This window comes from Quercus suber, unplaced genomic scaffold (assembly GCF_002906115.3).
Source record: "Quercus suber isolate HL8 unplaced genomic scaffold, Cork oak 2.0 scaffold_125, whole genome shotgun sequence".
NCBI classification, from domain to species: domain Eukaryota; kingdom Viridiplantae; phylum Streptophyta; class Magnoliopsida; order Fagales; family Fagaceae; genus Quercus; species Quercus suber.
This window is the reverse complement of record NW_027069589.1, coordinates 349,547-377,332: the sequence shown is the minus strand read 5'-3', so window position 1 is coordinate 377,332 and position 27,786 is coordinate 349,547. Positions and strand designations below refer to the sequence as shown.

Sequence of the window (27,786 nt, the reverse complement as noted above, 5' to 3'; positions counted from 1 at the left end):
TCATTGATTCATTAAAAAAATCTTGTTATTAAAACTATACATGAAATGTGTCTTTAGTTGCCACATAATAAATTAGAGCAAGATAACTTCAAATATGCTGGGAGACTAATTTATTCCTCCAAGTTTTGGATCATTCATATTTTTGAAAATTTCATTAATTCAATTGAAAGACTTTTTACTTACTTTAGTATAAAATTTGGTCATTTGTATTTAAAATGAAATTTTCTAAGAATTTCATTATGAAAATGGAAAAAATGAATTTTATTTTACAAAAGATCACCATCAAACATAATTTTGATTGAAAATACTAAGCTCTATTTTTTTTTGTTGGGTGTGTGTATATATATAACTTATCAAATAAAAAAGTGTGTATATATGTGTGTGTGGATAATAATAAAAATGTGTGCCACAACTTGGCCCTCCTAACAAAAATTCCTAGCTCCACCCTGCATAGGTGGGATAATATATGAAAATGCAAGACTCGAACCAGGAAGGTTTTATATAAGCTTATGGTTATGGTTAGTTTAAGTTTAGACGATGAGGGTCCAAGAGATGAGATTGAGCAATCCAGGTAGTTCTTTTGGTTTAGAACATTTTTTGTCCATGACTGACGCACCCAGTAATCAAATTCTTGTGCGTTATGATGTGTTGTCAACTAAAATTTTTAGGGTCCATGCCATAAATTTCATAGGCTTTTAGGAAATAACAATAGTCAAGGGCAGATTTACTTTGAGGACCATGGTACCACCAAATCAAATGATTGAAAGAGTTCTAGATCGAGACGCTGCATCCATGAACTTTAATTGATTGGATGTTTATGGCAGACAAGCCAGACATGTACGATGAAATTAGTTTTTTCTTTATTATTATTATTATTATTTTTTGGGATAAAATATTAGAATACGATCAAATTAGTTAGGCACCATTAATTTGTTTTTATTTGGTCCGTACCTTGTTTGATAGTAGCTCGGATTTGGAACCATCTTTTATGATAACATTTAATGAAATTTTTTGAAAATTCTTGCTTTAATATTCTAATTATGAATTGGATTTGATCCTCATCTATTAGAAGTGACAATTCATATTGCTATTACTTTTGCTTTATTATTCTACCTATGGATATGATCCTCATCTTCTTAGAGATGACAATTTTGTCTTGCTAGATTTTATTTGAATATATAAAGATATTTAGCTATATATTGATAAATCTATATACGATTCATTTAATAATTATTTAAAAGTTTCTAAAATCTAAAACAACTTGTTTATTTTGGATACAAGGTATAAATTTTACACTTAATAAATAGATTGTGTTGGATTGATATAGGCACGACCAATTTCAACCCATCTAAAATAAATGACCCAAAATGATTAACATATTTTTATATATTGTAAACACATAAATTATAATAATTATAAACAAATAAATTTTATACAAAAATTTATCGCATAATAAAATCAAATAAAATAGTAATAGTATACAATTTAAAAATTCATATTTTTCAACCCGATGAAATTCCATCCAAATTATTAAAAAAAAAAATGCAATTTAAGAAAAGATAATAATGAAATGAGAGTATTTTATTTTATTTTTTTATTATTTTGAAAATAGGATTAAGGACTTTAGAGCTTCAATGTAGATTTTTTCAATATAACCGTAAAATTAATTTAATTACTCAATTCTATATTTAAAATTCAAAATGTTAAATAAAATGACTTATATTATGTGGATTAATCAAATTCTATATTTAAGATTCAAAATGTTAAATAAAATGACTTATATTATATGGATTAATCAAACTTATGTTAAAGCGGAATGCCCTGTTTAGGACGGTCATTTTTGAGTTGTTATGAATTAAGCAGACCAATACATAATTGACCCATTCATTAAACTTGCTTTGATTCACGAGAGGTCTGGTATCTAATGAACAATTACCACCCTATAGCTAAAGGGTTAGGATTTAGGACAGATTACTACAAAAGGAAGGGAAAATCCTATTAATGGGGAGGAGATGAATTAGAGAGAGTGAGAGAGAGAGAGAGAGAACTACTAAGACTCATGCTGTTGTTAAACTTGGAATACCTTCCTCGGTCGAGTTGAGGGAACATTAATACAAGACTATTTTCTCTTTGCCTAATCCTGTTGCTTTTTTTTTTGGCTTCCCTTCTTCTTCTTCTTCTTTATTTTTTTAATCTTTACTCTGGGCCCGTTTTTCCTAACTTAGACTCTAGGCCCAAGAATCCATGAGTTGATTTGCCATTCCCATCTCTAAATCCACTTAAAAATAATAATTGTTGTGGGCCCATACCCAAGGTCCAAGTTCCTAGCCTTTGGGTCCTTGGGTAGCCAAACACTTCCCCACATAATTATTATTTTTAATCTAAGTGGATCCATTAATCCAATTTGAGAAAGAAATGAAGTCTTTCATCTTTTTAGGGTAGTCAATCTTTCATCCTAGTTTTGAAATATGCTATGTCAATATAACAATTATTGCTTTTGGATTCTTTCCCCATCCATTCGCATCTTTAATCAAGCTCAATTATAATGAAAAGGCTCCAAGATTACGAGTCATGATCTAAAAAGTGATTGCCCCAACCATTGACTCTTCAATTTTGTATAAGGCAAGAAGCAACTTTCCCTCATTCAATTGAACTAGCAGCTTCCACATCACCTCCTCTAGGTTAGGATGGCATAATCAAAGTAGGGGACCTCTCTCTACCACTCATGTCTATTTCTTGTAAAGTATGCCTCTAGGATTGGATTCCTTAGTTAAGAAAGAGAAGACTAACCAAAGTGGACATGGATACGAAACGAGACATGAAGCCATTTATATGAAACTTTTACCCAAAACAAATCATGTCATGTAAAACAAGGCCATCTTCTTCTTCNCATTCATTAAACTTGCTTTGATTCACGCTGATATCCTGGGTTAAGTTCAAGTTGTTGCAAAAGAATTTGTCAAAGAGTGGAACAAGCTAACCTTTTAGAGAAAGGGGAAAATGAATTATTATTATTGTTGGGGGGGGGGGGGGGCGAAGGAGGACAAAACCAATATTGGGTCAGGCCTTGAGTTGTACGGGCCCAATAGGTGAAGTATCAGGCTGATCGAAGGGGATCCCCTTGCACTCCAAGAAAGGTGAGACAAGCTACCACCGTACCAAGGGACATAGGCTAAAGCTGACAGCCACGGGTAGGCCTTAAAGGAGAAAATGGGGGAGGCGTGTTGGGGAAGACCCATCACCTCCGCATTAAATGTCCTGCATGAACTAGAACAGTCGCATTAATGGAGGAAGTGATGCCTAAACAGTTCTTGGACAGCTTGTAACTCACCTGGCACTTCCCCAAAATGGGGGATGTGACTAGTATCTAATGAACAATTACCACCCTATAGCTAAAGGGTTAGGATTTAGGACAGATTACTACAAAAGGAAGGGAAAATCCTATTAATGGGGAGGAGATGAATTAGAGAGAGTGAGAGAGAGAGAGAGAGAACTACTAAGACTCATGCTGTTGTTAAACTTGGAATACCTTCCTCGGTCGAGTTGAGGGAACATTAATACAAGACTATTTTCTCTTTGCCTAATCCTGTTGCTTTTTTTTTTGGCTTCCCTTCTTCTTCTTCTTCTTTATTTTTTTAATCTTTACCTGGGCCCGTTTTTCCTAACTTAGACTCTAGGCCCAAGAATCCATGAGTTGATTTGCCATTCCCATCTCTAAATCCACTTAAAAATAATAATTGTTGTGGGCCCATACCCAAGGTCCAAGTTCCTTTTTTTTTTTTTTTTTGAGTTAAGGTGTCAAACTAAAATCAATTGTATCACTAATTTACCTCTTTAGTAAGGTTGTAAATGAACTAAGTTGTGTATTAAAAGTTTGAAATTATGTATTTTTTTTTTTTTTTGGGGAACATGAGCCATGTTTACACTCATTAACAAACTAAATTATATATTCAACTTTGGTTCAATTTATGGTTGAACAAGCTCAAATTTGTGTTACAAATTATTTAATTAACTTATTCTTTTTTCATATATAATAAAGACGGTGTACAATTCAATCTAAAGTATATATAAGTATTTAAATCTAGCCTTATGTTAACGAACACGTTATTATATTTTGGTTTAACTTATTAATGGTTAAGTCAAAACTTAAGGTTGAATTTGGCGTTAAATAAATGAGTATTAAAGGCAAATTATCGAACTGGATTATTTGCTGAATGAATTTATGTTTGCATTCTTATTGTAGACTTTAAAATTCGGTATTGGGGAGATCAGGAAAAAAATTAAAAATCCATATTGAGAATACCATTGTTAGCTGTTAAATAATAACATTCCTTATCTCACCTCAGCAAGGGTTCTATGGTGTAGTGGTTAGCACTCTGGACTTTGAATCCAGCGACCTGGGTTCGACTCCCGGTAGGACCTCCTTTTTTTTATCCTTTCACTTTTTGTGTCTTCTTCAATTTTTTTTTTTTTTTCATTTTGCTTTTTGGGCCATCAAATAGATTTTGGTCTAAAAAATGGCCTTCTTTTTAACACACTGGTTCAGTCTCAAACAAGTAACAAAGCAAGGCCCATGTTCTGTTCCTGTCTGTGTTCTTCTTCACCCCAAAACTGACTTCTTTTTTCAATTTTTTTCGTTCCTTTGTTCTAAAGCTTGTGAGGTTGTTTCATATTTGATAGAATTTACTGGGTCTTTTATATGAAATTATTGATATAGGTAAATTTTTTTTTTTTTGGATGATTCCCTGTAATCTTATACAAGTTAGTTCCTTTTGTATGTGAAAGAGTTTTATTTAACATGCATTTATATGGGTAAGCATCCATTTATTCAGAAATGCCATAATGCCAATGTAAAAATTTACTATGTGTTTGAAACTACAAGGGTTTGAGGATTTTGTGAATAAAGTCGGCATTTTTATATGTTTAGAGCAAGTGGGTCTTCGAGATCCAGCTCAATGATTGAGTTACATGCCTGTATTAAAACATTTTAGTTTTTTTCTTAATGGGTTGAGACTGAAATTTTCCTTTGCTGCTTCTATTTTCTGCAAGTCTGAATAACCCATGAGAAAATATCTTATTAGATAGAGTTGGAATGAGTTCTTTTTTGGTAGACAAAGTTTTGTATTTTTCTGGTTTTCATGGGTGTTTTACAGAAATGAAAGCTTTGTTGGAGGTATTTTAACGAGAGTCATTAGTAGTGCCTAGAGCTTTCCGGCTCGGGAAAAAGCTTCTTTATGTTTGTTTATTTATCAAATGAGGCAAACTCAAGCTTGATTGTAGGCTTGGCCATTAAAAAATCCAAGCTTAGGACTTGAAGCTAGCTCTCTTCCAAACTTTGTTTGAGTGGACAAATGCTTTGTAAGTTTTTATTTTTCCTTTTTTGCCTGAGTTGCTAGATAGTTGTACTTTCCATGCTTTATAGTCTGTCTTTTTCATGGATCCTTGGGACCTTAGCACACTGCCTATGTGCTCTGGTTTTTTGTATTCTTTCATCTTTTTTGGAATGGAACACTATTTACTTAAAAAAAACAAAAAAATTCCAAGCCCAAATATTATAATGTGTTCATGAACAAACTCATGAGAATGAGACTTGATTTGAGTATATGTGATGTTATATTTTATATGTATAAATGTATAGAAATATACTTATATATATACTTGAGATTGGATTGTGCAAGTTTGTAAATAAGTTTATAAGATATCAAATGAACATGTTGTAAAAATTCCGTACTTGTTTTTTACTATACAATGTTGGTGAATCTTATTTCATAAGTTCTTAAGTGAAAGTTAGTTTATCTTATCTCAAATGATAAATTTTCAGCTATAATTTAGTTATTAATTATGAGCACATATTTTCATATCCCATGAGGCCATGACCGTATTCATAGGATGCGGATCTTGTCTCATGAAGTGGAAGTCACTAGTATGAATCTCACATTCCCTCTCCCATTTGGGCCAAAATTCACCGATACAAACATCACTATTGTTATAAGAACAAGCAAATCACTGGCATCATCCACATGGCAGTGCCTCACTGTAATAAAATTACAAAGCCACACTTTATTAATGACCATAGATGTTATTTCTTACCAATTCTGCTGTACCACTTGTTTACTGCTCCACCTCATTCACATCACCACCACCACCATGTTGCCTTGTTTAAGCTGTTGTGTGCTTCTGTCTATACAAAGCTGAAAAACTCAAATAATTGATAACATGCTAGATGATTTTTTTTTAAATTGGTTTAAAACATGTTATATGATACATGTTTGCAAGTCCTGTATTTTTAAGTAGTTTTACTGATCTTTCTCATGGTTGTGGAAACAGCTGCTTGGTAAATGTTGCAGCTTTTCTGTTCTCTGTAAAATCCACTGTTTTTACTTCAATGGATAAAAATAAATATTTAAAAAAAAAAAAATGTTATATGACACATGAGGTCCTCAAATATTTGTGGGATTTTGTTTTTACTATTGTTTGTTTGCTTATGATCTTTTGCTGATTTCCCATATAATCTTGTAAATTTTTAATACAATGGTTTCTTTCAGCTATTGCATATTTATATGGTCCATCCTTGCAACTGTTTATTTTATTTTGATGACTGCCTTCTCAGAGATTGGGACACTTTGCAAAATTTAAATTGAGTTTGCGCACTCATGGTTATCGTATTATTCTTTTTGTTTATGAAAGGTGTAGGAAAAAAAATGTTTCTCAAAGTAGAGTTGCCTGAAAATGTGATAATCCCTGCTGAAAATCTGGATGCAAACCATGAGAAAGATCAGTAAAACTAATTAAAAAGACAGGACTTGCCAACATGTATATATAATCATGAGAAAACCTAAGGAGCTTGGATATTTTCTTGCTGTCACTGCTCTGGAGAACACAGGAGAAGGTAGAGACAGCACACTAGAGATGTACTGTTTCCGGTTGTTTTTTAGGTGCATCACCTTCAAGTGGAAGAGGAGATATTTTAGAGGGCATTGTACACAAGGTGCTGAAGCATGGGGTCTTCTTGAGTTGTGGACCTGTGAAAAACATCTCTCTTATCTGAAAATGCCAGATTACTGCTATGTGGCTGGGGAGTATCCTGTCTTCTTGAATGACAAGCTGTCAAAGATTGAAAAAGATGTTCTGATCTGTTTCATTGTGATTGGAACGAAGTAGCTTTGAGGTAGAGAGAGAATTTCAAGCATTGGTTAGTTTGGGTGGAGATTATTTTGGACCAATTTCTTAGTGTTAGTGATACTTCCTTTGCATAAGTTTGGTTATAACCTGTAAATATGTTTGTGAGCCTTGTTGATGTTTGCTTGGCTACTACTTAAGTACTACAATTAACCTTTTTGAGTTTTTGTAGCCAAGTATCTGGCATGTTAATAGATGGTTAGCAACTTGTAGTTTTCATCCATTAGCAGGCATGCAAACGTGTTGTTATTTAGTTAGCAGGGACCTTTTTTTTGTTAGTGACGGTCTTTTGTTGCAACTATTTTGGCCACACAACTGCCAATTTTCACATTGTTTCCTTGATGCAAACCAAGGCCAACTTGCTGCTGTGTTTTCTTCGAACCAATAACACCATTTTCCCTCAAAGACCTATTTCTTTTTTTCAACTTCCTCTTGTCAGCAACTCTTCTGTCATATGTCCAACTGTGGGAGCTAGCTATTGTCTATGTCTTCAAGTGGAAGGTTACAAGGCTTCCGCGCTAAGTGATAATTATAAGCCTTTAGCTTTAGCCCCAAAAATACCAGTATAAAAGTACTACATGACCAAACTCCCAACCTCTTTGAAAGAAATAAAAGCACTGTATAACCATTTTTTCTATTAATAAGTCACGATTTCATTTGATAGAAAGAAAGCAAACATCCCTCCAAAACAACAGGAGGAAAAGAGTGCTTATTACAACAAACAAAAAGCCTATCAGCAGCAGAAAATTAAAACAGTACCACATGACCATATACATTAGTAGAAAAAATTATTGAATGAAAATACTGGGGACATGAAAACCTAGTATTTACACAGGATCATGTCAAATCTGGAGTTCTATGTTGGTCTTTGTTTTCAAATGGAAAAAATGTAAGTTACTAGACAAGATGGAATGTCATTTCGCAGCTTAATTATACAAGGAAGCTGAGGAATCTAATTACTAAACTTTTCTTCTTTGGAGCCATTGGAAGGGTCACTGCGATTAATCAAGGGGGCATCTTTAGCGGACAGATCCAAAAGACCTCTTGTATTCAAGATTTTATAATTATTTCCTGATTGTAAATGCTGAGCAACAGGAATATTGGACGAGGTCTTTGGGGTTCTTTGCTGAAAATACAATAGATTTGTACCACAAACAATAAGGCACTCCTAACTAATCATAAAGATAGTCGGTGTGTTAAATTTTGAGGGATCTCCATTTATGTCACTGCCTTTTAACTCAGACATACTAATGTTCATTCGCAACTGTGTTTCATATTTTTATAGCTTCTTAGGAAGAACACCAAACCATCAAGCTGCAGAAAGGCTTAAACAGAAAACTCATGCAACTGTTCACAACCATACAAATTAACAAATTTATTCATCATAAATGTTTGGGAATTGATTCTAGAGTGCAATAAAGTTAATAGAACATCTTAATAAAATAGTTTCAAGAATATGGAAAGAGATCTACTTCCAAAAAAAGAAGAAAAAATAAAACATCTTCAGCAAAATTTAACTGAGGACATGGGCAAAAACAACATCTTGTGATTGAGATAGCACATCAATGCTCCTAGACCTTCACTGCATGTTCTGGACGCGTTTCACAATAAGGAGGCTCATATCCATATAACGCCGAGCACAGTTTGAAAGGCAACTGGATTCACTGGAACTGAACTTGCTCCCTGGTGTACTAGTGATGCATTTGTCCCAGCAGACATTTGTGATCTTTATCACCATCTCACCAACCTTGGCTCTTTGCTCTTCTTGCTGCACAGGCATTACAAACTTATTCAGTCAAATCACATAAATTGAACATAAATCTTGCTACTAACATGACTTACTATTGTCAACAAAATAATGACTACCACCCCTATCAACATGAATTGTTAAAAAAGTCAGTTCTATGACAGGTTGAATCAGTGTCCAAAAGTCATGCAAGTTAAAGTTAAGTCCTAAAACAATACTGACATATCTTATGATGCAGGAGCATGGGGTAAGTTGGGTGACAAATGCCAAAAGAGTTCTTTGAATAAATTGAAGATTTTTATTGATAATATGTCATTAGTTCCTTTTCATATGAGCAATGCTGTTAAGTTTATTACTTGAATATTATATTGAACTGTCTAGTAAGTTTCAGAGTGTACAAAAATTGTACTTAACCACCTGCAAGTCTCAGCATCTAGCATCTTAAATAAGAACAGCTATAGACAAAGAGGCAACATCAATGACTTTTTGATAGGCAAATAATTTCATTAAAAAAGAAAAGAGAAAAAGAGAATTGCCCAAGAACAGGCTGGATACAAGAGGCAATGCGAAAACAGAAGGAACATGAACAACAAAAGATAATTAGTGAAGTCCAGAAAATCTAGAAACCCATCTGCAGAAAACAAAGAAGTTGGTGAAGTCCACTCATATACGTCTTCGCTTTTCAGAAAGAGATATTTCAAATTAACCATACTGATTTCAGCTCCCTCAAAAGCACCAGATTAGACACAATGGAACAACTCGCCATATCGTCCCACTACCTCCCCTGCCAACCCACCCCTCCTTCCATGCCTCCAACACATCCCGCACCATTGAGGGCATGACCCAAGAGACACCAAATAAGCAAAATATCCTTGCCCATAGGTCTGAGTAGGTAACATTAATGTTTAAACCATCCAAAACTGAATATTGTAACACTCCAAGTCCTTCAACCCCAAAAAAGGCTAGCCCAATGGGGGAAGGGACGTGCAACATTTTTATAACCTCTCCATCACTAGTTCATGCGGCACTCCACCATGCTCCCGCACACATTTTCCCTCTCATACATACAACTCATGACATACATGGCTCTACTAACTAGTAAAAAGTAGAACATAGTTCTGATACCATTTCTTCAAACCTATGGAAGCACTAGCCACATTCGCGCCTAATAGAACTAGTCAAGTTCATTTGGGACTTCTCATAATCACTTATATAACCCAGTTTATTATAATCTAGTTCGACCTAGTAAAAACCCGACCCCGACTCAACTGACGCTCACTCCTCCAACAAGAATAAATGGAAAAATAAAAAAGGGTAAAGATCATGGGTTCAAAACCTCCTTAAGTGCATGTTTGTAGTAGTAGTGTAATGGGCAACTGAAAACAGTTAATCTTAAACACTAAAATTATTAAATCAATAATTGCAAACAAGACATCCTAGTTTAGAACAGCTAAACAGAACACACAAAAAATCACGACTATACATTCCAGTTACCAAACAACGTAAGAGACTTTTGTCTATTTTAACAAAATCCTTAAAAACATAATATATATATTTTCAATCCTCAGATTTTCTATTTTTATTTTCCTCAGCTTTCTGAGAGACCAAACACACACACACACACACAAAACACTTACAGCGAGAAATTGAGCAAATTCAGCGGATTGGACTTGTGAAGGATCCATTGAGAGACAAAAAAAGAGAGAGATTGGATTTTTGTTCAGTTGCTAAAACCCTCAAATCTGAGAAAACCTAAAAGCTTCTGATTCTAAAACCCTAAATAGAAAGAACGCGGTGGCTGAGGAAGATGGGAGAATGTGCCGAATTAAATGGGCCCGGTTTCCCTCAAATTTGTGACTGTTTATATGGGCCCAGGAGCAAGGCCCATTGGATTTACATTGACACGTCCTGGTAAGAGTGTACATATAGGCCCATTGGGCTTTACATTGACACAGCCTAGTAAGAGTGTTCAAATAGGCCCATTGGACTTTACTACATTGGCACACACTAATAATTGTAAGTTACCATTTAAAACTTCTTGATATTAATCATTATTGTTTATACCCACAAGTAAATAAGAAATTCTTGTTGCATCAAATGTTAAGTCAATTTGTTGCCAAGAGTTTTGAAACTTAAATAATATTTTTTTTTTTGTGTGTGTTTACAACGAAAATGTCTAAGGTTTAAATTCCTCAATTGTTTATGCATAATTGATGACATGGTAGTTATATGATGAGTTTTGTTAATTGGTGCCCTTAGGATAATTTTTAATAAATAATTTTTAAAAAGTTTTAACATCACTTTTATTGGATAAATAAAAAGACATAAAACAATTAATTATTTTTTATTTTTCCATAAAATATTATTAAAAATATTTCATAAACCAATACTTTTAGGTATCTATTAATTTTTTCCTTATATGATTGAAACAACAATTTGCTTCGATGATTTATAAACAACAATCATTAATGTATGTTTGGAACAAAGAGAGATGGAGGGAAGGGGGAGGGGAGGACAAGAGAAGGAAACTTAGAGAATTATGTTAGGGTTAGAGAGAGAGAGAGAGAGAGAGAGAGAGAGAGAGAGAGAGAGAGACTCTCTCTCTCTCTCTCTCTCTCTCTCTCTCCATTCAAACATAGATTAGGTATAGTTAAAAAAAAATTAGAGCGTTTCAAAATGTCAAAAATATATGAGGATTTTGATATTAAATTCTAAAAGATGCATGAAGATTTATGGTTAGATCCTAAAAATGATGTGGGAAGATACAAATCATACAATATTTCTTGAAATGTTAAAAATTAAAACATTTGTGATTTTTTTTTTTTGGGATATGTATTGGACTTCTTTTTTCCCCTCATGATTGGTTATAGCAAAGACGATTAAGAGAACCAACTCTTAGAGCATCTCCAATAGGCTTTCTAAAGCCTAATTTGGAAAGAAATCACACCAAAAAAGACCTCCAACAGCCTCTCTAACTCTAATTTTTTTTTTTTTTTAAAATATTTGCTACAATAGCTCTCCAGGCCTGGAGAGTTACTGTAGCTTATGCAATGAGTATTTGCCCTTAAAATAATACCGGTTGAATTAAAAAAAAAAAACAATTTTCTCTTTCCTTCCTTTCTCTTTCTTCTTTACTCCGTCTCTCTTCTTTATCTCAACGGCTACAAAACACAAAATACAATCCAAACACGAAAATAATTTTTCTCATAAACCAAATGAAATCAGAAAAAAGAAAAAGAAAAAGAAAAAAGAGAGAGACCTGTTCATGAGTAAAAGAATTAATTCAGTTTTAATAATCACAATCGATCAAAGTATTTAATTTTCACTCAATAATCACAACGGTAACAACAGAACTATTCTTGATATTTTCTCTCAAACATCTCTAAAATCAGTCTCAATCAAACATTTACAATAGCTACAAACACAACAATCATTTCTTTTAAACATCTCTAAACTCAAGCATAATCAAAATACAAACTCAAAAACACAATCTTAAAATTAATCAAATCATAACAATAAAAGCAAAAAAGAAAAGAAAAGAAAAAAGAAGACAGAAGCCATCTGACCCACGGTGGAGTAGAAATGAGACAAGTAGAATCAAGTAGAGAGTGTTCTAGAATCAAGTAGAAATAGAAAAAGTAAAAAAAAGAGAGAGCTACAGAAAGAATGAGAGAGCTGGAGAAAGTGAAAGTGTGATCCGGAATGTAGTAGAAAAAGAAAAAGAAGGGTAGATAGAGATGGGAGTGCGATAGGTGTGTGGTGGAGAAAAAACCAAGAGAAAAAAAGAGAAAAAAAAGAAAAAGAAACGTATGGATATAATTAAGTTTGGAAAAATAATATAAAAAATAAGAAATGACCATTAAAAAATGCTATCACAATATTTTCATAATAAATTTTAAGTAATAAATTGTTATTAGCTAATATTGGTGAGTAAAAAAATAATTTCAGCGGTGGGTTCAAATTAGAACTAGTAACAACTTTCCACATAAGATTTTGATGTTATTCTTGTGAAAGTATTACGAAATATATTGTGGATATAACATTTTTCATTGAAAAATATAATTGTTGGGAATGAATATAGGAAGAATAAATGATGATAAAAAAAGAATAAAGAATGAATGAAGAAATAATATTTAAATGAGATGAAGAAAAGGATAGAGAGTCCGTTGGAAAGTGTATTTAAAAAAGTAAGTAGGCAAAAAGTAAAATGAACTGTTCACTCTCCAAATAGGCAAAAATTTAAAGAGGCTGCTGGAGATGCTCTTGACACTTTATTCATAAAGATGCTCAAAGCATAAGTTCACCTTGAAGAACAACTTGATCAAGACAATATCAGTATAGGTCACAACTCTCGAGTCCCAAAACCATTCACGAACTTACTTATGCATTAAGCATAAAACTTGCTTTTTCTTAGACCATGATATATAGTAAATTATGAGCACATGAACCGTGATACGCCTAAAGGAAACACAAGTTTATTTTATAATATTGTGAATAATTGTCAGGAAAGGCTCCATTTCTTGTCTACTATCAACCTTTAACTTGAGTAGTCTGTCTTTTCAGGACGGAGGAGGAAAGAAAATAAAAAGATGAATCTTGAGAGTAATATCCAATGGCTACTTTCATTGAAGAGAGTGGGGAAGATTTGAGAGCGACCACTTGTAAAATAATTGAATAATGATACAGACACAATAATTTCACAATAAAACATAAATGATGAATTGTTATTGGTTCTCGTTTGAATTCACTATTAATATCACTTTTTTTTTTTTTAATTATTGACTATTAATAGCTTGACAACTAGATTTTTTTGTGCCCATAATTTTATATAAAAGCATTGCACATATAAGTGAAAAAGGACGTTCATGAGTGTTGAGATATGTTTTCCCCAAAAAAAGAAAAAGAGAAAAAAGGAGTGTTGAGATGTGACATCAGACATAAGTGAAAAGAATTGTGCCCAAAAGGTCATAAAGACATTGTCTTTGTTGCCGTGGTCTTAAGCAATACTTGCAAACCATGTAAACAGATTGGCTATCTCACATGGAGAGAGAAAAAAAGGCAACATCTTCGCAACTAAGAAAAGTAGTTGACTCTTCTTTGCTTTGCAATTGTAAGGGCTCCCCTTACTTTTATGGCTTTTCCTTCTAAACAAATCATTTAAAAACAAATAATCAAGGTTCAGCAAAAACAAAAACAAAAACAAAAACAAAAACAAAAAATCAAGGTAATATTGATTATAAGAAATATTAAAAAATAAAAAACGTTGCTCTTTAAATCGCTTACCCGTGGGGCTAAAGTGCTGGTTACAAACCTTTATGAGTCACCCATCCATTCATGATCAAAAGCTACAGCTTTTTTTTTTTTTTTTTGGGAGTAAAGTTACAGCTTATTATTATTATTATTATTTAAAAAGGAAAATTTGAAGGAAGAAAACATGAAAGTAAAGAAAGCTATGAGTCACTGTACATTTTGAAACTTAGTGAGTCATTTGAAAAGCCGAGTCACTGTATGACTTTGGACTCGAATGTGATTAAAAAAAATTCCCTTCCCTATGTTTGGACGGGAAAGGAGAGAAGGGTTCCCTCCTTGCCTCTCTCCCCCTTCAAACATAAATTGCCTTTTCAAATTTAAAATACTACCAAAGCTTTAATGGTACACCAAAAAATTTAATGCCATAAATTTAGTCACAATTCTTTTGTATGACTGACTATGAGTGGTAGAAAAAAAGTGACGAGCTCATGTGAAAATAACAGACAACTAATCATAATTTGTCACGCAGGAAAATTGTAAGAAAAGTTGTAACTAAATTTGTGGTACTAGAACTACTAATAACACAATTATAAGTGCAAGTATGACATGCATTTAAAAGGAGATCTATTTGGCTTTTAACATTGTAATATAATTGCTGTTAAAATAATTAAATTTATATATTTTTAATAGCTTAAGTTTATATATGACTCAGCACGGTTTCTCAAACATAGAATCAGTCGGTGCAATCCAGATTCAGGTTTGGTGTGTTAGTCAAATTAGGCCAAAAATAACAGAGTGATTAGGGTTTTTATAATGTGTAATTAGTCAAATCACACATTCTTCTCACATATAAGGAAGTTTCAAATATGTGTTTCCCTGCATAAGATCCATATTTATGAGGGGGAAGGCTTAATGCACCCAATAATTTCTTGTGCTGGAGGTACTCAGAACTCAAAGTTTAATTTGCATCCGAACCCCATTTGCAACTGCATATATAACCTCTCTTTAGATAGACACATCTCATTCTAGTCACACAATTTTACTTGAGGTTAATTTAATGCATTTTTTTACTGCAAAGAGAGCAGGTAAGCATGACAACAGCTGACCTCAACTTAGTGGTACTATTCTACTAGTCTACTATCCAACATGGCAACAACCCCTTTTGAACTATCAGTTGAATTTGGATATATGAACTTTGAAAAAAAATCCTTCATCAAAGTCTTTTCCAAGGTCATCCAACCAATCAAATATATAATACAGAAATGCTACTGCCAATTATCTTTGACTGATTGTTTACACATCGGAGAGGTTTTAGTAAGATGTGCTTTGAACTACCATGAAGACAATTAATAAATTCTGCCAATGACAATTTACTTTATAACTTGTTTTATCATACAATATTAGGCATTGAAAAACAATATATTGTCTTTCAATGCCTAATATAAGCTTAGAGATATATAACATTTTTACAATTGTTAATATAGTTGGTACGCTTTGGTTGATGCATAACGAAAGTAAAAATAATATTATTCTAATTATAATAAATAAATATCAATGGCTAGATGTGAAACAAAATTTATTAAATTTAAGTGAAAGTAATTTTATTTTAATAAAAATAAATAAATACCAGCTGTTGTGAAAGAAATTGGCCTTAGCATAGCTTATTGAAAAATGAAAAGGATGAGATATGAGCTTTTTTTTTTTATTTTTTATTTTTTATTTTTTATGAACGATATGAGTTTTCTTTAATTGTCAAACATAATATACAAATGATATCTGGTTACTATTGTGACACAATCCCAATCTTTTTCCCGCTGCCCTACCAATTTACAAAGACCATAAAGAAGCATCTCTTTTCTTCAACAACCCCAGCCACCCATCTCTCTCACTCTCACCCTCTCATGGCTATAAAAGCTCAACACGGCTTGCTTGATCTAAACTCATTTGTGTTGACTGAGACTAAGTAGTAAAGACTAAAGAGAGGTCTTGATCATATGGACAAGTTGAGTTTTACTCAGGAAGGTGTAACCAGAATATTGCCTCCTGGTTTTCGCTTCCAGCCCACTGATGAAGAGCTTGTCTTCCAGTACTTGAAATGCAAGGTTTTCTCATGCCCATTGCCTGCTTCAGTCATTCCTGAGATCAACGTTTGCAAGTTTGATCCATGGGAATTATTGCCGGGTTAGTGAAAATCATTATCATTCTAATAATAGTTTTGAATTTTTATTTTTATTTTTGATAATATAATAGTTTTTGACTTTTATAACCATTTTCTCAGCTTTATAGGTGTAAGCTCACTGCTCATAAACTCACTAACCAGTAATAAAACAATAACTCTAGGGACACAAAATTTTGCACAATTATTTTCCCAACTGCCGAATAGCATATTGTAATTAATACATAATAATACAAGTGATTAAATAATAATCCCATGGTCCTTCAAAAAAAAAAAAAAAAAAAAAATCCCATGGGAATGACCAGTGATTTGTCAAATAATTTGTAAGTTGTTTGTTTATTATATATATATATATAAAACTAGTATTGCTAGCTTGTACTAAAAAAGCATGTTAAAAGTTATTGAACTTCACACCATTTGCAAGGTTGCATGCATGCATGGGTTTACATATATATCTTGATCCATGGGAATTATTGCCGGGTTAGTGAAAAACATTATCATTCTAAAAATAGTTTTGAATTTTTATTTTTATTTTTGATAATATAATAGTTTTTGACTTTTATAACTATTTTCTCAGCTTTATAGGTGTAAGCTCACTGCTCATAAACTCACTAACCAGTAATAAAACAATAACTCTAGGGACACAAAATTTTGCACATGCAATTATTTTCCCTACTGCCTAATAGCATATTGTAATTAATACATAATAATACAAGTGATTAAATAATAATCCCATGGTCCTTCAAAAAAAAAAAAAAAAAAAATCCCATGGGAATGACCAGTGGTTTGTCAAATAATTTGTAAGTTGTTTGTTATTATATATATATATATATATATAATAAAACTAGTATTGCTAGCTTGTACTAAAAAAGCATGTTAAAAGTTATTGAACTTCACACCATTTGCAAGGTTGCATGCATGCATGGGTTTACATATATATCTTGACCTTGTAAGTAATAATATATGGTTGTTTATTTACTTCTGCATGGTACGTATGAAAATGTGCTGCCTTGACACTCGTAATATAGAATTAAATCATAGAGTTCATATGTATGTGTAGGTGAACTCGAGCAAGAGAGGTACTTTTTCAGCCAAAAGGAAGCAAAATATCCTAATGGTAACCGAACCAAAAGGACAACCAATTCTGGTTATTGGAAGACAACTGGGACAGACAAAAAAATTGTATCACCAAGAAGAAATCATATTGTGGGAATGAAAAAGACTTTGGTCTTTTACAAAGGGAAACCTCCCCATGGGTCTAGAACTGATTGGATCATGCATGAATATCGTCTTGTCTATGCAGAAACTACAGGGTGCACTTTCCCACAGATACATGACTCAATCCAGGTGAGTTCCATCCACACTATCTTCCTTATATATACATACATACCTAGCAAAATTGTACTTAGTGCCCGAAAATCCCACTCCTACACTACAAGGTTTGTGAGAGATGATTGGTAGGCAGATGAACTCTTGAAAAGTTTGCACAGAGCTTACATACATACTTAATAATATATATATATATATATATAATATGTGTATACATATATAATATGTGTATATATATATAATATGTATATATATATATATATATATATTTATATATATATAGAGTTACTCATATTTTAGTCAATCCACTATATAGAAACATCCCTTACACATTTTTATCACTTGTGTGTTTATTAAAACTTTGGTTTAACTTCTGGCAGAACTTTTTGGTCCAAATGGAAAATTGGGTTCTTTGTCGCATTTATTTGAAGAAAGGAAGTGTCATGAAAAACAATGACATGCTGATTAATCAAACTAGCTCAAACAACAAAATCGAGAATGTTGGGGTGGCACAACCTAGATTCTTTAATTTTATGTTGGGATACAAGTCTAGTTTGCCTCTTGCTTCTTCAACTTCTTCGTCATCATCTTCAAGTTCCAGTACTACGACTGAGGTCTCTTCTAGTGGTGCAGATCATGAAGAAAGCACTAGTGCCCGCACAACTTATTGATCTTTTAACTAGAGAAGAGCAAGTAACTCTATTAATTTGTTTCTGCTAAATGAATCTCGTTGAAGAAAAACATATCCAAAGAAGCTAGTACTTTGATGGAGGAGAGATTAGTCAGGAGTAAGAAATGGCTGACTTGCCATTCAACTTAAATGAAGCTAATTAATTAATTGCTTCCACTATATATGTATCTAAACAATAGTATGCTTATGCCTGTTATAATATGATATATGTTCCTTTGTTTTATGAAGCAGTTTTGACCAACCTCCTAGAACAATTGAGAGGGAGGAGTTGGGAAGAGAGAGAGAGAAAAAAAAATCATCATCATCCTTTTTGTTCAACAGAAACTTTACAAATATAGCCAATTGGCTCTTCTACCCAATGGGATTGGTTGTTGAGAGAGAAACACATCCAACACCCTCACCAACTCCTAAACCTAATGCAATGACATCCTTACTCCTAAACTGAAGGAGCTGAACTTATATCACATTCTTAAGAAAAAAGCTTGATCTCCTTCAACCTATTCTCTTGATCATTACCATTCATGCACTCATGCAACGTAATGGGCTTCTGGATTCACTACAAATATTAACGTTTAAATAATTAAATTTATTATTTACTATAGAGAACTTTTGGATAGATAATACTTTTATTTTTATTTTTTTATTTTATTTTTTATTTTTAATCAATAGTTAGGTGGAGGTATTTGAATTCGTAATGTGTCCGTTGGAAGCACAAGAAAGTACTATCTAATTAAGCTAAAGACTCTCAGTAGATATATAATATATAATTTGTCATGAGTATTAGAGTGTATGATATTCCATATAATAGGCTACGCGCATTCACTTGAGAGAGTCTAAATCCATAAGTGAAGAAGACTGCCAGACTATTAATTAAGTTAATTTGCATCTTTTATATGTTTAAACTTTTGGGATGAATAATAATTTATTAATTATAATATACACTAGTCGCGGACCCACGCGTTGCGCGTGATAATTATTTTTATGGTGGTTTTATTATTATTATTATTTTTTTTACAATTTAAACTAATATAATAATGAGTAATGCATTTTGTAATTATATTTTTATTTATTATAGGAACAATCATGTATGTAACATAGGAACAATCTAAAATACCAAAAAAATGTAAACTAAAAAAAATTAATAAAACTTAACAATGATTAATTGAACCAATATTAGGATAAGATTTTGTTTTTGATAATCTATTAAGGTTATTTTCTTTGTAGAAATTATAATTTCGGCCACCCAAAACATATTATCAAATAAACAATTATTGTATATATACAAATTTTAACTTTTTATCTTTAAATGCTGATTAAAGTCTTTGATGGTTAAATAAGAAATCTAGGATCAATCACTGCCTACACAAAAAACTAACTGGTGTCTTGTTATGTTCTTGGATATACTGGAACTAAGTGGTAAGAGAAGAAATGAGGAAGAAGAAGATAGTTACATTTGAGGATAACAAGCCTTTAGAATATGGGGTGGGATTAGAATAGTGTTTAGCTAATTTATTTCATAACATCTCATTGATCCTTTTAGCTATTATATACAATTTAATTCCATATTTTCCCCCCAAAGATAACTACTTACTAACTGCATATCAGTCTCAACAGTAACTGGCTTAACAGTGTAACTAATTGAAACAGTAACAACTAACTGAATCTCATAGCAGCACTAATCTATAATACTCACATGAAATTTTAGTACATACACATATAGGCACTAGCTAATATAGCTAGTTTCTTAATATGTCATGATTTGATAATAAAGAGCTGCATATCAGTCCCAACAGTAATTGACTTAGGGTCCATTTGGGATCCGTTTATTTTATTGAAACTAAAAACTTTTTACTGAAAGTACTGTAAATAAATTTAAAAGTTAGCTGAAATAGTATAGTGAGACCCATAAATAATACCAAAAAGTGCAATGGAACCCATGAATAGTACCAAAATAAATTGAATAGTAAATTAAGTTGACAAAAATAATTTTTGCCAAACGGATACTTAACAATTTAGCTACCTAAAACAGTAACAACTAATTGAATCTCATAGCAACACTAATCTATAATACTCACATGAAATTTTAGTACATACACATATAGGCACTAGCTAATATAGCTAGTTTCTTAATATGTATTGTTTTGATAATAAAGAGCATACACATATAGGCATTAGCTAATACAATTAGTTTTTTTTTTGTTTTTTATTTATTTATTATTTTTATTTTTTTATACAAGATAGAATTTTTACTCTAGCTTAATCTATGTGTACATATGTGTAAAGCTTCCTCCTAGAGACTTTAACTCTGGCCTTTGCCTCCCACACCCTATAAGCACTTATACTTGTGGAGTAACCACCGCATCAAGGGTGCACGGTGGTAACTAGTTTTTTAATATGTAATAAATAATTATCGCTAGGAGCAGATGTCATAGGTTAAAAACTCTTTCAAAAAAATAAATAGCAATTATAATGAGTGGACGACATAAATGATGTTTCCTTAAAAGTCAAACCACCCAATTTTATTTATTTATTTAAAAAAACCTATGCGTACATAGTTTTTTTTTTTTTCTTGCAACTAAGATTCAATTTAGGTAGTGGTGGCACCATTTTTAGTCCAGGGTGTTCCCATGAACACCCTGACTTGAAAAAAAATTATATATAATAATTAAAATTTTTTATTCTTTTTACCCTTTAAAAAAATTAAGAACACCCTCAAATAAAAAAAAAAAAATGTTCTACTTTCAAGCCAAAAAAAAAAAAAAAGCCCAAAAAAATTTTGAACTAAAATCTGAGAAAAAAAAAAATTGTAACCAAGCAAGCCCACCAAGGAAAAAAAGCCCAACATCAATCCTAAACAACAGCTGGTAAAGCAAACCCAATATAAAGAAAAAAACAAGGTAAAACAAACCCAACAAATTACAGATGGTANATTGTATATATACAAATTTTAACTTTTGCAATTTGTCACATATCCAATTATTTTCGTTTGGCTAACTTTTGTTTTTCTTTAAATGAATGGCATTATAGAGTATTTCTAATACAACTATTAAAAGTACTTTGTCCACCACAAAGGATTAGAAAATAAACAAAAATTAGTAAAGTCTCATAGTTTAACATCCTAATTGAGCACTATAAAAAATCATGCTATGTAACAAAATAAATACCAAATTATCCAAATCATGGTATGTAATAGAATAATATTATATTTTTATACGCTATATTTAATTCTTTAGATCGCAATAGGATAACATTTAACAATTAAAGAGAATAAAAAATAAAATAAACAACAACAACAATTTAAAAAACAAAACTAAATTGCATTAACCCAAAATAGAGTTTTAAAGAATATAAAAAATTATCAACCTAAAGTAGAGATGCAATAATAAAAAAAAATCCACCAAAAAATTTAGAGAGAGAGAGAGAAACATTGAAGCCTTTCAAGCTTTAGGTTTTTTTTTTTTTTTTTTTTTTTTCAATTTTCCTATAATTTTTTTAACATTTTTTTTTAATATTTACATTTCTCCAACCTTTCTCTCTTCCTTACCATTTCATCTCCCCACTACTTCTTTAATCTTTCTCCCTCCCTTCCCTTTTCATCTCCCCACTACCCTCTACATTTATTTTATTTTTCCTTTAAGCTGAAAAAGCTCACACAAAATTCTAAAGCTGAATTGAAAAAGTTTTGGGTTAGACTTGATAATGAAACTAAATAAATAAGAGGTGGGCTAGATTAATTATACAGATTTATTATATGGTGATAGTGGAAGTAAATAAATAAGTAGTGGGTTGGATTTATTATAGAGTGATAGTGGAAGTAAATAAAATAATAGTGGATTGTATTTATAAGGCTGAAAATTGTAAAAATCATTTTAAAATTGTAGGACAAATTATATATATATATATTTTTAAAATGATGTGATAGCTGATGTGGCGCAATTTGAGAGTAACAACATTAAACGCTACGCTTCAGCTTTTAGTAATATATACATGAGAGTTAGGCCTTGTTGCAATTCTAGGAATCTAACTTTTCATATTAAAAGGTACTTAATTTTCTAAAGATAGTCATATAAAATAAAAAGGAGGGAAAAAGAATGTAACGCGTATATCAACTTTGTATAAAGAAATTCTTTTGTAAGGACCACGCCTAGAATAAGAACTAGAAGATTTGCACATGGGTTTCACTTCAACTTCTCGCCTTATATATCCCGTCTCTAGCAAAAGATACCTTAGAAAATTAAATACCCATTAGGTATTTTGTTCGGTGTCTTTTGCTTTATACATTTTAAAGTCAAAGTTAGATATCACAACAAGGTGGAGAGAGATTATTGGATCATAGGTGCTTCATTCCTTCTCTAAGGATGGGAAAATTTGTATGGGAAAGGAATGGCCATAGGTCAGGGTGGGATGGAAGCATATTGCATCCATTATGAGGTGGCATTGGTGCTAATGAGAGTAGTAGAAAGGTTGAGAGAGAGAGAGAGAGAGAGAGAGCAATTTAACAAATTAACCAATTATAAATTTAGATTCATTACCCATTAATTTCCCCTAAAAAAATATGGTAAAGAAGTGGAAAACTCAAGGACAACAATCCAAGAAAAAAAAAAAACCCACTATAGGGGTTAACCACCAACCTTAAAGAAAATCCACTATTAAGAACTGAATTTCTTACAAAAAAAAATCAATCATAACTTTATTGTTACCTTTAGTAGTAACTTACGTGATCAAATGTTGCTCTAAGCTGGTTGGATTCTTCTACCATGGATTTCCTTCATCAATCATGTTCATGACTCCAAGAATCTCTTAAGGATTTGATAACCATAAAATAAAAAAAAATAAAAAAAAAATCCTTGGATGACTTTGTGGCTTTAGCCTTGGTTTGCATTATGCAACAATGACACTATAAAAGATGATTCTCTATTTGCTTTTGAACTCATAGGTTAAATAAGTGGAGGCTAGGGTTTTCTCTATTAATAGCACAAGCTTTTTTTTTTGCCCCTCCAAACTTTTAAAAATCATGCTTAATGGATCTTTATATAGGCAGTCCAATTAGGATTACAATAAGTTTCTCAAAAAAAAAAAAAAAAAAAATCAGGATTACAATAACTCACCATAATAGCAGACTTAATTAATGTAAGACAAATACTATCAAAACAAAATTCGTGATTCAAGATCAATCAGGACTCTATTGAGGTTGCTATCGCCAAAGATAGGAACATCATTTCTCTTGAGAAGTTCTTGTTTCTTCAACTTGATCTTGGAATGCACATCTTTAATACACAAGACTTATAGTTTGAGTTACAATTTGACACGATTGGCCAACACATTAACATATGGACCTAACAAAGTGTTTTACTTCGACGCTAATTTCCGGACTCGAATCTGTGACCTATTGCTTTTGGTGGAAGACACTTATCATTGCACTAAGTTCGACCTCTTATGATATTAAGATATGCATAAATAAATTAAATTATATTCACCCTTAGGGTGGGTTAGACAGAATCCATTCTTATCCCATCCCTTTTTTGGGTAGGTAAAATCCATGTTAGGTAATTTAGAGCTGGACAAGGAATTTTGCCTACCGCAAACCCACGGATTCTTAAAAAAAAAAAAAAAAAAAAAAAACCAAAACCAAAACCCAACGGACAATTCAACCAAACACTAATAGATGTTGAAAGAAAGAAAAGAAAAAAACCTAACCTAAAGAAAAAAACCTAACCCAATATACCAAAATCAGAAACCAATGGATGACAACAACCAACGGACGAAGATTGGGCCTCAAACTCGAGCTCTAGAACGGTAGAACATATTGGATCGGAGATCAGTCTTCCTCGGCTCGATATGCTGCCTGACAGCGCCGCCCCTCAACCTCATGCCTCCTTGTTCCCTCAACCTCAAAGTATTTCATCTTTACACTTAACTTTTCTCTCTTTTTCTCTCTTACATATACGGGTTATTGGATTTGGGTTAATGAGTTTCTCTCTATCTCAATCTCTCTATCTTTATCTGAAGAATGAAAGTGAAATGAAATGAGATTCTCTCTCTCTCTTTAAAACTTTATCTGATTCTATATTTCTCTTTGAATTGTGATTGGCTAATTGCTTTTGCTCAGCTTTACTTTATAACTTTATTAATATTTGCCTCTGTTTTTGGCTTTATTCGTTGGTGTTGGTGTTGGTGAGATACAATTAATTGTCTTTTAGTGTATTGTGATTTATGATTGTGATTTATGATTGTGAATTGTGATTGTGAATTTATCTGATTGGCTCTTGTGATTGGGGGCAATAAGGCTTGTTTGTTGAGTAGGGGGTGGATAGGGGCATGGGGCCGAGGGTGGGATATTTGAATTGGGGGAAGTAAATGCACATGGGGTGTGTGCTAGTGCAACTAATAAACAATAATTTAATTAACCAATAATTAATTGGGGGAAGCAACTTATAAACAATAATTAATAATTTAATTAACCAATACATTATAAAAGACAAATAAATTAAATTATTTTAGGCTAAACAACAAATAATAATTTTATAATTAATGAAACAACAATATAACAAATTATAGTTTATAAAAGAGACAAACAAATTAATGAAACAGCTAAACAACAATAATTAATAATTTTAGTAATATTTCAAATGAATTTATAGTTTATAGTTTATTCTTTTGCTAAAATTTTGGACAAATATTTGATAAGAAAATCACGTACCTAAGATTCATCTCCTGTGCAAGATTCATCTTCATCTTCTAAGCGAATTCGTGTTGACTTTAACTTAGAAAATTTTCCTTCAGATCCTGGGTTACAAGAAAAGATATCATTTTATCAACCTAATAATCATGATGAAATAAGAAGATATTATTTACAAAAAGGCCATTGTCAACCTGTTTTCCAAGACTATGATTACCCTCTAATAGATTTTTTTGGAAGGCCCTGTTGATTTAGGTCCGAATGGTATGTAAATAGAAAGTGGTTGGAATATAGTATAGATAAGGATGCAGTATATTGTTTATATTGCTACCTATTTGGGCAAGATTTTGGTAAGCAAGGAGGATGTGAGACTTTTGTAACGAAGGGATTTAAACTTTGGAATCAGAAAGAGAAGTTAAATTCCCATGTTGGAGGAGTTAATAGTGCTCATAACCAAGCTATCAAGAAGAGTAAAGATTTAATGAAGGAAAATCAACACATTTAAAGTGTTTTGGTTAAGTAATCAAATCAAGATAAAATTGGATATCGGGTTCAATTAAATGCAATAGTTGATTGCATAAGATTCCTTTTATGCTAGGGATTAGCTTTTCGTGGTCACAATGAATCTCAAGGTTCAAGTGATAAAGGAAATTTCCTTGAGTTTCTACAATTTTTGGGGGATCACAATGAATCTATAAATGAAGTGTTGCAAAAAGTTCCGAAAAATTGCAAGCTTACCCACCATGATATTCAAAAAGACATTGTGAATGTAATTGTACGTGAAACATCCAAAGCCATCATAAAGGATCTTGACAATGGGTTCTTTTCAATATTAGTTAATGAGTCACGTGATATCTCAGTGAAAGAGCAAATGGCCCTCGTTCTTCATTATGTGAACAAAAAAGGAATTATTATAGAGTGGTTCCTTAGTATTGTACATGTAACAAGTACCACCGCTTTGTCACTCAAATATGCTATTGAATGTTTACTTTATGAATATAATTTGAGTTTATCAAAATTATGTAGGCAAGGTTATGATGGGGCTAGTAATATACAAGGTGATATCAATGGTCTTAAAATTTAAATTTTGAAAGAGAATAAGTCAGCACTTTATGTCCATTGTTTTGCCCATTAACTTCAATTGATAATTGTTACCGTTGCTAAAAATCGCATTAACATTGTTGAATTTTTTTATGTGGTTAGTAATTTAGTAACTGTTGTTAGAGGCTCTTGTAAGAGACGAGATGCTCTTCGAGATGCACAATTTGCCAAAGTTAAAGAAGATTTAGAGAATGGTGTATGTAGAAGTGGGCAAGGTTTGAATCAAGAGACAAATCTTAAACGTCCTGGTAATACACGTTAGGGATCATATTATGGGACTATTCTTAACTTGATTTTGATTTTAACTGCTGTTGTTGATGTACTTGAGATTATTAAAGAAGATGGCATCTCTGACCAAAAAGTTGATTCGATCTATTATGAGGTCAATTCTATCTTTTGAATTTGTCTTTGCTCCACACTTGATGAAAAACCTTTTAAGGATCACAAATGAGTTGTCAATATCATTGCAAAAAAAAAAAAATTCAAGATATAGTAAATGCTATGGATCTTGTTAAAGTGTCTAAGTAACTATTGCAAGTGATGAGAGATGATGAATGGATATCTTTATTGATTGAAGTGTCTTCATTTGTATCACATACAATATTCCTATCTTGAACATGGATGAAATATTCGTAGTTAGTGGGAGGTCGCGATGCAACACCCAACAAAATACAAATTTACATCATTATCATATTGAACTATTCTACACAGTTATCGATATGCAACTTCAAGAGCTTAACAACCATTTTTCAGAAGCGAATACCGATTTGCCACTTTGTATAGCTTGCTTGAATCCAAGTGATTCATTTGTGGTTTTTGATAAGGAAAAGTTGATACGTTTAGCAAAGTTCTATCCATCTGATTTTCTTGGGATAGATATCTTGGCACTTGACTTTCAACTTCAGAATTACATTTTTGGTATGTGCAACAATGACTTGTTTTTAGAGCTTTTTCTAGTTTACTTTAAGCTTTTATAGCTTTTGGATACTTTTTACATTGCTTTTATTTAAAGCTTTTAAGTACTTTAGTTTAAAACTTAATTATCTTTAGTATTTGTGTGTATCTTGGTTTTTATAGCCTTTTTGATGCTTATTGCTTTCTATTGCTTTTAGCTTTAGTTTCCTTAATGCATCATGCTTGTTAGACATGCAATTGATTTTAGCATTGCTCTTAATTACATTGTGTGCCTGGATGATCATTTACTAGATAAATGTTCATTGTAGTTGATGGTGAACTAAAAAATTAAACTCCAATTCGTCCATAAGAGTCGTCTAGATAAAAAAGGATGTAAGGTTGAATTTAATCAACCATCTTATTGGCTTTATTCCATGACCAATTTGCTTGTAATTTAACACTTAGTAACCCTGTATTTAGGTGAAAAAATTGTAAGGGTAGTGTGTGAGAAGATGTGAAGAAAAGCTCAAGAGTGTGCAAGAAAAACAGAGTCTCGCGACTAGGACTCGCGGGTGGTTCGCGACTGGCAAGCCGCGGAAGACAGTCACGTGAGAGGCACACTGGGAAGCTGAAGGGTCGCGCCAGCTGTCACGCTACAGGACAAAAGTTCCAGTCTGGCCAGGCCGTTACGTCGCGACTTGATTTCGCGACTTGGCCAAGCCGCGAGATCAAGTCGCCAA

At 32.2% G+C, this 27,786-nt stretch overlaps 3 protein-coding genes, 1 non-coding gene and 1 pseudogene across 5 annotated transcripts; 4 read left to right on the top strand and 1 right to left on the bottom strand.

Annotated features, from left to right (window-relative positions):
* The first annotated feature begins 4,350 nt into the window (after nt 1-4,350).
* TRNAQ-UUG (transfer RNA glutamine (anticodon UUG)) lies at nt 4,351-4,422 on the top strand. The gene has a single exon. It is a non-coding gene; the product is annotated as a tRNA-Gln (tRNA).
* A 301-nt stretch (nt 4,423-4,723) lies between these two features.
* LOC111987751 (DNA-directed RNA polymerase V subunit 7-like) lies at nt 4,724-7,396 on the top strand (annotated as a pseudogene).
* Nucleotides 7,397-8,595: 1,199 nt separating this feature from the next.
* On the bottom strand, nt 8,596-10,718 carry LOC111987750 (mitochondrial import inner membrane translocase subunit TIM8). Its single transcript, XM_024019492.2, has 2 exons — nt 10,564-10,718; nt 8,596-8,947 (listed from the first exon to the last, which is right to left on the bottom strand). Exons 1-2 carry the CDS (start codon nt 10,609-10,611, stop codon nt 8,759-8,761), a joined length of 237 nt encoding a protein of 78 aa, XP_023875260.1. The 5' UTR covers nt 10,612-10,718; the 3' UTR covers nt 8,596-8,758.
* Nucleotides 10,719-16,008: 5,290 nt separating this feature from the next.
* LOC111987756 (NAC domain-containing protein 83) lies at nt 16,009-18,595 on the top strand. Of its 2 annotated transcripts, none has more exons than XM_024019496.2 (3): nt 16,009-16,357; nt 17,413-17,699; nt 18,062-18,595. In XM_024019496.2, the coding sequence occupies exons 1-3, from the start codon at nt 16,171-16,173 to the stop codon at nt 18,350-18,352; spliced, it is 765 nt and encodes a 254-aa protein (XP_023875264.1). In that variant the 5' UTR covers nt 16,009-16,170; the 3' UTR covers nt 18,353-18,595. The 2 variants fall into 2 exon arrangements, with proteins under 2 accessions (XP_023875264.1, XP_065632087.1); XM_065776015.1 differs by lacking the exon at nt 16,009-16,357 and adding an exon at nt 16,723-16,832.
* Nucleotides 18,596-25,356: 6,761 nt separating this feature from the next.
* Nucleotides 25,357-27,296, top strand: LOC136068617 (uncharacterized). Its single transcript, XM_065775997.1, has 6 exons — nt 25,357-25,401; nt 25,650-25,972; nt 26,078-26,109; nt 26,263-26,400; nt 26,864-27,070; nt 27,265-27,296. The coding sequence occupies exons 1-6, from the start codon at nt 25,357-25,359 to the stop codon at nt 27,294-27,296; spliced, it is 777 nt and encodes a 258-aa protein (XP_065632069.1).
* Nucleotides 27,297-27,786: the final 490 nt, after the last annotated feature.

What these genes read in the sequence shown, in the direction of transcription:
- LOC136068617 (XM_065775997.1), top strand. Translation starts at nt 25,357, where the DNA reads ATGCAGTATATTGTTTATATTGCTACCTATTTGGGCAAGATTTTG. An exon ending in AAAGGAATTATTATAGAGTG is followed by an intron (nt 25,973 to 26,077) that starts GTTCCTTAGTAT and finishes AAAATTATGTAG; the next exon opens with GCAAGGTTATGATGGGGCTA. An exon ending in TGGGGCTAGTAATATACAAG is followed by an intron (nt 26,110 to 26,262) that starts GTGATATCAATG and finishes TTAGTAATTTAG; the next exon opens with TAACTGTTGTTAGAGGCTCT.
- LOC111987756 (XM_024019496.2), top strand. Translation starts at nt 16,171, where the DNA reads ATGGACAAGTTGAGTTTTACTCAGGAAGGTGTAACCAGAATATTGCCT. An exon ending in TCCATGGGAATTATTGCCGG is followed by an intron (nt 16,358 to 17,412) that starts GTTAGTGAAAAT and finishes ATGTATGTGTAG; the next exon opens with GTGAACTCGAGCAAGAGAGG. An exon ending in AGATACATGACTCAATCCAG is followed by an intron (nt 17,700 to 18,061) that starts GTGAGTTCCATC and finishes AACTTCTGGCAG; the next exon opens with AACTTTTTGGTCCAAATGGA.
- LOC111987750 (XM_024019492.2), bottom strand. Translation starts at nt 10,611, where the DNA reads ATGGATCCTTCACAAGTCCAATCCGCTGAATTTGCTCAATTTCTCGCT. An exon ending in AATTTGCTCAATTTCTCGCT is followed by an intron (nt 8,948 to 10,563) that starts GTAAGTGTTTTG and finishes ATGCCTGTGCAG; the next exon opens with CAAGAAGAGCAAAGAGCCAA.